This window comes from Micropterus salmoides, unplaced genomic scaffold (assembly GCF_014851395.1).
Source record: "Micropterus salmoides isolate LMB-PRFRI ecotype aquatic unplaced genomic scaffold, ASM1485139v1 Ms_hic_scaffold_12, whole genome shotgun sequence".
NCBI lineage: Eukaryota > Metazoa > Chordata > Actinopteri > Centrarchiformes > Centrarchidae > Micropterus > Micropterus salmoides.
The window spans coordinates 34,059,416-34,068,980 of record NW_024040263.1 but is presented as its reverse complement, the minus strand read 5'-3'; the positions used below and the strand labels follow the sequence as shown (position 1 = coordinate 34,068,980).

General features: G+C 41.3%; 1 protein-coding gene across 1 annotated transcript in view; it reads right to left on the bottom strand.

Annotated features, from left to right (window-relative positions):
• Window positions 1-1,907: 1,907 nt before the first annotated feature.
• LOC119899930 (tau-tubulin kinase 1-like) overlaps window positions 1,908-9,565 on the bottom strand; it is a 19,879-nt gene continuing 12,221 nt past the window's right edge. Inside the window, exons 2-3 of the mRNA XM_038714755.1 lie at window positions 3,421-4,880; window positions 1,908-3,304 (exon numbers count right to left, since the gene is read on the bottom strand). Coding sequence (XP_038570683.1) covers window positions 2,902-3,304; window positions 3,421-4,880 — 1,863 coding nt within the window. The 3' untranslated portion in view covers window positions 1,908-2,901. The remainder of the gene's footprint in view (window positions 3,305-3,420; window positions 4,881-9,565) is intronic.

Here is a 9,565-nt window from a genome sequence, read left to right as displayed (position 1 = left end):
ATAATAATGATGATGATAATAATAATAATAATAATAATAATAATAATTATAATTATAATAATTATAATAATTATAATAATTATAATTATTATTATAACGCTAATAATAATAATTATTATAATGCTAATAATAATAATAATAATAATAATAATAATAATGATGATGATGATGATGATGATGCTAATAATAATGATAATAATGATTATTATTATTATAACGCTAATAATAATTATTATTATAATGCTAATAATAATAATAATAATAATAATAATAATAATAATAATAATAATAATGATGATAATAATAATAAGGATATATAATAATGCTAATAATAATAAGGATAATAATGATAATTATTATTATAACGCTAATAATATTATTATTATAATGCTAATAATAATAATAATAATAATAATAATAATAATAATAATAATAATAATAATGATGATGATAATAATAATAATAAGGCTATATAATAATGCTAATAATAATAATAATAATGATGATAATAATAATGCTAATAATAATAAGGCTATAATAATGCTAATAATAATAATAATGATGATAATAATAATGCTAATAATAATAATAATGATGATGATAATAATAAATAATAATAATAATGCTAATAATAATAATAATAATAATGATGATAATAATAATGCTAATAATAATAAGGCTATATAATAATGCTAATAATAATAATAATAATAATGATGATAATAATAATGCTAATAATAATAATTTGAATAAAAATAATAATAATAATGCTAATAATAATAATAAAGGGGGGGGGCATCTTACCCCACTCTACCCTACTTAAAAGCCCAGGGCGTCTCATACGGACTCTGAAGGGTAACTTACGTGTCAAATACAGATGCTTTGTCAGGCTTTCTGGAGGCGTCGGCATTTGACGCCCAGGTGTCTGCACCACGAAGCAGGATCTGAGTTTATCCGGGTAACTTCGGGGTTAACCCTGCTGGCTTTTCAGCACCACGAAGGTGGTTCACTTCTTACTGTGATAGATCTCCATGGTAACTGATGCTGAACGGCTGACCTGCTCCGGAGGAGAGATCGACTCTGTAAAAAAAACCCGCCTACTGACCAATCAGCTCTCTTGGAAAATGACATCACCACCTGTAGGAAATCCCACAGACTGTTTCAGCCAACAGGCTGCTTGATGTTTGCAGCGGTGATGAGGAGAAACTCTTGTAGGCTAAAGCGACATCATCCTACAGAGACTGATTATTGTTGAGGAGAGTTTTCAGCAGCTTAGAAGTTCAGATTCAGTCTTTCAGCCACTATCTGAGCACATTTTATGGCATGAATGGATTTTTCGTTTCGTTGCTTTATGAAGTTAATTTAAAACAATGTTTGGACACTTTGAGTGTGTTAAATAAATTAATCTAATTTTTGAAGTGACAAGAAGTTTTTTAAAGTGAGGTGGAATGAATATTTAGGCCTATTCAGTGCCCGAGCCTTTTAATGTGGAAACACAGCCGAGCTGAACAGAACAAGGCTGATACTGTCAAACAAAAGTATTGTCCTTTCAGGGGCTCAGTATAAAACACGAAACCTTAAAAACTTCCGAGGGGGGAATACTTATGAGTGAAGGTTACTCTTTATTGGACTTAAACAGACCTGAGGCCAGTTGTAGAGAGTCTGGATCTAGATCGGGTTGTGTCCTTGGGTTTACTGGAAACCGTTGCGGCTGTGGCTCATGAGGTAGAGCGGGTTGCCCGTTAATCGGAGCATGTGGAAGTGTCCTTGGGCAAGATAGTGAACCTTGAATTGCCCCTGGTGGTGGTTCCGCTGGTGTGTGAATGTTAGTTTCTGTTTGAGCACTTAGGCTCAGTGTGTCGCAGAGACTAGAAATGCATTGAGAAAAGAATGACAAGACGCCCGTCCACATGACCAAGACTTTACTTCACAGCTCAGTGCCCAGCGACCCCGTACGAACACACCGTGGGCTCCCAACAACCAGCAGATCTTTGCACTGTCAGCAGAATCCAAGCAGGTATAACTTCCTCTCATGGTTAACCCTGTTTTTCTCATGCGTAAAAAAACAGGCATAGTGCCAACACACTGGAACAGAAGGTTAAAGACTTGAAATTTACATTTTGCTTGGCAAGATAAAAAATAAAGATGTCTTTATGGGAAATGATTCTATTATATACAATTCAGAGCATAAAGAAAATAAAAACACCCAGAAAATAGAATGATTAAAGCATGCCCATTGTCACACCATGAGGAGGAGGCGAGCGGCCGAGCGATTTATTTTGTGTTCACATCCAACTCTCTTTATCTTCTATCCAAGGCCATAATGAGTACAGGATATAATTAGGAATCTACTATCATATTAACATAGTTCGGGCATTCAAACCAGTCCAATCTGATCTTTTCTTCTTGGCCTGTTTATCCCAATAGGACGGGGAGAACTATATCAAATTATTTAAAGGTACAGCTTTTTGTACATGTTGTTTTCCCTCTACAGATTGAATGTATTTGTGATATACTTCACCATGCAGTGTGAACCGAGCGAGGTCCTGTCAATAGAAGAGTTGTATAGCTGTGGACAAGCTGGTAGTGCTGTGTGAGGTGAGAGGCCATGATTCCCAGCTCCAGAAACCAGTCTAATCAGGGATTAACCAGGGAGCGGCAGACGTATTCATAGCACCATGGCGGCAATGCTCCTGTACGACAGTCAGCTAAGATTACTGGAAGCCCATGAAGATAGTTCAGTAAGCTGTCCTTATATAAGAGGTCCGTATACATTAAATTAATTGAAGGTGGTCATTGTAACATTACAGTGTAACATGGAATCAGGTGAGAACCTTTGAGGCGTAGCTTGTCCGAAGACTGATTATACACAAACATGTCTCAGAGATGAGTCTCTTTGTATTATCTAGCGGGTACCGCTTTCTCCCTGGCATTTGGCTTCCCCTTGGCTGCGGCGGCTGGTTTCGGCCTGGTCCTGGCGGGCGTGGTGCCAGAGGACGTCTGGGCGGTGGCTTCCTGCGAGGCGCTGCGCCGCATGGTTGATGTAGTCCTGGGCGGTAGCACGGGGACGGTCGGGGCTCGAACCGAGAGGGGCTGCCTGGATGGACATACTCTCTGAGGGGAGGGGCTGTCAGTCCTGCAGTGGGTGGAGCTAAGGCTGCGTCGGGTTCCAAACAGGACTCGCAGGGGCATTCGAGGGCTGCCGGATGTGGCAGGGGCAGTGGCGGGACGGGGACATGAGGAGGAGGACCTGGGTGAGACAGGTTTGGATTTGCGTTGAGTGCTTAGTCCAATTTTCTGATTCCTGTGGACAAAAGTGTAAATTGAAGGTGTTATTTCTTTAAATTTTAGCAACATATTTAATCAAACTGCTTCAAAATGAAAACTTGTATACGCTAAAAGGGACAAACTGAATCATACCCGTTTGTGAAGGATGATGCTCCTTTGGTAGTGCTGGAGTCTGGCAAGGAGAGAGGGGAAGGAGCAGCAGCAGCAAGCCCCACTGAAGGCCTCTTTATGGGAGTGACGGGCCTAGGGATCCTGCTCCGGCACTCCTTGGAGCCTTGCTCTTCAGTCGGTTTGAGACGGGAGCTCCTCCTGGACTCGTCCGAGGTATGCGTGTCCTCCTCTGAGCCAGTTGTAGACAGTGTTTCCGAAGCCCTTCGGCGCTCATCGTCCCCAGAGGACAGTGATGACGACGTCCCGGACAGCATCCTCCTCCTCATCCAGCGACCCTGTTGCTTCTGCACCAGCATGCGAGCCAAGTCCAGCTGCCTGGCCCGCTGCTGAAGCCGAGCCCGAGCCGAGAGGGAGGAGGACTGCTCCGAGCCCGAGTCTTCTTCAGAGATCAGTATTGGAATTCGGCTTCGGATTCTGGGCTTTACGGCAGCCGGTTGTTCGGAACTGGTTGTCTGAAGCTTGGCAGCTTCTTCGCTGGGTGATGGCTGTTTCTTATGTTCCTGTGACAAACCTTTGTGTTCAAGAACTGGTGACGTGGCTTCTGGGACAGGCTCCAAAGACTGGACCAGGCCAGTTGACGGACCATTCTCAGTTGTGGTATGTTTATCAACGGCTGCAGTTTGGTCTGGTACGGACTCTTGTGGTGACTCTTCTGTCACTGGTGCTGGCCCCTGCTCATAGGTGTCCTCCTCTACAGCCAATGCATTCATGATGTCCAAGACTTCCCGGTCACTGTCCTTGGCAGAGTGGCCATTTGAAGACATGACATTGAGGTGTGATGTTTCTGCAATATGGATGAAAGTGCGCTCAACTTTGGTGAAGGGTGGTGATGCAGGAGCGATGGGAGTGGAGGGCCTAAGGTCTGACCTGAGAGCAGGGGACAAGCGGCCGGTCTCAGAGGGTTCAGGCTGGATCCCCTCCCCGACCAGGAGGCGGTCGTTACGGGAAATGAGGGCACATGGTGTGGCCAACTCAGCCTCTAGAACGTGATCACCACCAGAGGGAGACTTGCGAGTGTCTCCAGGTGAGAAGAGGACGAGGGTTTTGGAAGCGTCCTCCAGGTCAGGGTCTGCATCAGCAGCTGAGGCATGCTCCCTTTGGCCCCTCTGGTCCTCGGCCATGAGTGTTGAAGGCGCGGCGTCCTGGCTACGTTCAGTGCTTTTCTGACTGGCCTCGCTGTTGGACTCACTCTTTGTGACGTCGTCATCCTTTGGCCCTGGAGGTTCTGGGACTTCTTCTTCCGGCGTGGCAAAGCTGCGGCGCTGAGGCAAGGTCCCAGTTAGCATGACGGTAAGGAAGTCGGCCCTCTTGGCCTGGAGCTGAGGAAGGATGTGGAAATGCTCCTTCTCGTCACTCTGGCCCTTTGTCCGATAGTCTGGGGAGGGTGGCGACGGGGTGCTCTGCTCCGTGGGCGACAACACCTGGAAACAATCCAACAACACTCTTTATTACAATGGCACGCAAAACAAGACATCATGGATGGAGTTTACTGATGAAGCTTTTTGACACACACAATGCATCAACTCAAGGCCTCACACTCATTAGCAGCTTATAGACTTTCAACAAGTATAATCAATAAAACCATATTAGGAGTGGAATTCATAAATATTAATTCAGGATACAGAATCAAAACACACAATTTTTCAGCACACCTGTAACGGACAAACTGTAAAGAAAACAAACCCCTGCTGAAATAAGATGGTAAAACAATGAATTGAATCCATTCATCATCTTCAACCTTGCAGGGTCGGGCTGGATCCAATCCCTGCTGACAAGAGGCGGGGCTGACACATAGACAAACAACCACACACATTCACACTCAAAGAGGTGGTATTCTGCTTTTTCCCTCTCCTTTATTGATTTATATCCCTTTTTTGTGCATGTAACAGGTTCGCAAAGTGAAAAAGCCCAAAGGGAGTTCCCATCTCACAGAAAACTCTGCTCTGAACTCTGAAAACAGCTCGTTTGTAGTCCAGCCGCTTCCCAAAGCTAAATACGCCTCATATAACGCTCGCCAAGCGGCCACTCTGACACGCCCTCAAAAACGCTGGTGGAAAAACAGTGAGCTGCAGCACACACCTCTCATCTCCCTTCCAAACACTAGCTATCCTAAGTGGCTAGTAGTCCTTAACTAGGAACTGCGCATGTGCAACTCCCAACAAAGATCATTTAGAGACAAGATGTATCACTAAAGGAAGGAAACGAAGCCTTCAACACAAAAGAGGAGCTGCAGCAATGTGCAGTATGAAAAAAAGATGGTGTTTTTTGAAAATTAAACCATGTAAACCTGCTCTGGTACAACCTCTAAATAAGATGATGAACCTGAAAATGAGCATAATACCACCTCTTTAAGGGCAATTTAGAGTCACCAGTTAACCTATGGTGCTTCGTTTAATCCATATAACTATATAGCACGCTGTTTCGCACGGATATTTATTACTGTCGCACATCGCGCTTCCGCTGTGTGACCACGACGTGATTATGATGCTGCTGTTTGCAAAGTGGAGGAAGAGAGAGAAAATAGCGAGGGGCGAAGAAGAAAGTGTCCAAAATCTGGGAAGCAAAAGTACTTCTTAAACGATCTATAGAAACTTTGAGTACTAAAATCATCGTTAGCTGCAGCCCTACATGGTATTAATATGATATTAGTTAAAAAGTCGGAAGGGACAGCTTTGTTTGGGGGTGAAGGTAGTGAAAGCAGTGTTTTCCATAATTAGCCTATAATTTGGATAATTATCAATGCTGCAACCAAGGTTTTCTACCAACAATGTGTTGTAGCGTGTGACACTTTTCAGACTTAATAAACCACACAAACCCGTTGAAACACGTGCTAGCTAGCTACCTAGTTACAGAACAAGTGAACGATGACCCGTTTCTTGCAGTACCAACAACTTTATTTTTAAACCATAGTGAGTTATGACAAAAAAGAAAATAAGTTGTGTGTTGATGTTTTAGAGGAGGCTAACATGTGTAGCACTCTTCAGTGCTTCAGCTAACCTTTCCCACACAAAAAAACCAGCAGGAACTGATGTATTTGCCCCCAAAACCATTTTAATGTCATTTTGGTTGTACACAAGCTTTTCAAGATTGTCTAGATTACATACATTGATATAAAAGGCACAAAAAATGCATTGCAGAGTTTATCCTTAGACAGCACGCAGTCTGATATCAGGTGATTTTCAAGTGTTTCCCTTCATAAATATTTAACATACAGCCTGTACATACATACTAAACCCCGCTAATTATCATGCTATTAGAGATTAACTGCAAACTTAATTACTTTCTACATTTCTGTATATATGTACACAGTTATCATTTGGATTTACAAAAAGTTTAAAATACATGCTTTACCTGTAAATTATACAAGCAGTACTGTACAATCATATAATGCTAGAAAAAAAAAAACGCTTACATGTATTATACTGTACACGTGAAAGACACTCACGGATCATCACACCGAAATAACGCTGTGAGCTCTTCAAACCTCTTTACCTCGACAACAGAAACTCTGCTGTTATTGCAAAAACTTTGAAGGAACATTCAGACAATTTATGAAACACTCTTTGTTATTTTGTCGTCCTCAGAGTCAGATGTGGACTGTGCGGCCAACAGGAAGCAGTGGGGTGAACGGTTAGCTTAGCTCCATCAACTGAGAAAACAATTCTACTTCCCAACAACTCCAAAGCTATCTGATTTATTTTTCAATAAACAGACAGAAAAAGAAAAAATGACCGACTGACTGATACCAGCTTCCCTTCTGCGTGCCCTTTAAAGAAAACCATAGAGCCTAGCTTAGCAGAGACAATTAGCATGTTAACAAATACTGGCCCGGCTAAATTAAAGCTAACATTTAAATAAAATCCACCTTCCAACAACCTCAAGTCAGTCTGATTTACATGTTGTGTCTTGTTTATTTAAGTGTGGAAATAGAAATAAATACAAATGACAAATTGCGTTGTTAGCTGCAGTTAGCATTGGAGCTATCTGTTAACCAACAACCGCTGGGAGCAGCATCTCCTGAACAACAGTGGGGTTTTTGGTTTGAGCTCTGTCCTAAATCTACTAACCCAGCTGACTGCAGGGTGGACTGTTGACTAGCTTGTTAGGATAGGTAGGAGATAAGCTAGCAGTCCCCCCCCACTCCCAGTCTTTGTGCTAAGCAAGGCTAAACAAGTCCTGGTCCTCTCTCTGTGCTGGACACACGGAGACGAGGGTGATTTCCATCTTCTCTGGGAAAATGACTTCAGGCTTAAAAAGGATTTCTTAAAATATCTGAATGTTCCTTTGAGAATCAACTATTAGTGACACACAATGAGCGTGTTAACAAACTGGTGAAAGTGACTTACAGTCTAAACAAAACTAACATGGAGACGAGTGTTCACACAATGCAGTTTTGTTCTCTCTGCAGACACATTTATCTGTATAATATCACCCTGTTATTCCATAAAGATCAGCGCTAACACATCAAATACACAAATAAATGTATGTTTGGGAGGAGCATTATACACTTTATTTTATTTTTTACATTTATATAATTCTAGTGTTTATCTAGTGATTTATGAGGTATAAATGTTTTGTGGCAGACTCTGAAAAAGGTTTGCGGGACAGTTTCTACTAAATCTGCACTCATCTAGTTTTGGAGGAAAGTCTAAAGGCTTCAAATTAGGGGTGGGGGGTAAAAATCGACACAGCATAGTATCGTGATATTTTCCGTGTCAATATTGTATCGATACACAGACGTCAAGTATCGACCTTTTATTATTAGAAATTGTACATGAGAATTTAACTTTTTGGTACCAAAATAATAAAATCAGTTGCTTTTTCAGTCCAGTAGAAAAAGAGTTTTCCTTTGGGGACACAATCTGAAGTTGGAAAAAAGGTAAGAAATTCCAATATATCGCAATATGTTTAATATCGTATAGTGACATAAGTATCGTGATAATATCGTATCGTGGGGCCTCAAACTTTTGACGGCTCAGACAGGTAGCCTAACTTTTAGTCTGACCTATTTACAGTAGTACTGTTAACAAGTTGTAGGTTTAAATCAATTTAAACAAAGACAATCATATATATTTTTTAGTTTGAACAACATGAGTAGCAGCGGTTAGACACGTCACTCCAAACTAGATTAAACTGAATGTGTTCTTACAGCCATTAAGGCCTGGTAGAAAACACCATTTTTTGGCATGTTGGCAATATTATCATTTGTTAAAAAACTGTAGGAGTTATTATGATGTAAGCTTTTTCTCTCAGCACCATGTTGAGCAGCAGTCGGACAGAACACATTTTCATTTGTCAGCCTTGCAAGTCTTTAAACTTGCACAACAAATGTAAAGGATTGAAGGAACGTTTCTAAATCCTGGTCTTAAGATTATTGTTTTGGCCATAATTCCTACAGACCACAACGTATAAATGAAATTAAAGAAATGCCATTTCAGTGGTCGACTGACCTGCAAACTGCTTTAAGTTCAGTACAAACAAGGATGGAACTCTTCAACTGTCGACTGTTTATGGTGGACAGTTTGAGTAAAAACTTTAAAGTTCCCATTGGTTTTGTTGTTGCGACACTTTACCTCTGCAATGAAGCTGTCGAATCAAATCCTATTAGAACTGAGGGGAATTATGTCCAAAACCCAGACGCATCTCATCCAACCAGCTCAAAAGTCCACGATGTTTTAAGAGCATCACGACTTCCTCCACTAACAAACAAAACACTGGAAGTATACGTCACAATAAAAGATGTGATGAAAGATTATGGATTCTGTGACTATCAAGACTGGACTGCTCTGATCCGTGAGCATCCCCTCTACTAGCTGGGAATTATTTACAAAAAAAATCACAGACGTTTTTCAGTCAGAGGTGTATATCCACCGTGTTTTTGTTGTAATTACAGTACAGTGCTGTTTTCAGTCATATTACAGTCAGAGGTGCCGTCGTACAAACAGTAGATCTCATGCAAAGAGTGGTGACAGTCGGTAAACAGTCTTTTGGTACGACGTACCGTCAGTAATGCTGCAGAATAAGCACACTCAAAGCTTTCCACCGCATGTTTTTAACTGAATGTGGCACTGCATTCCGGTGACACAGGACAAAACATCGACATGTA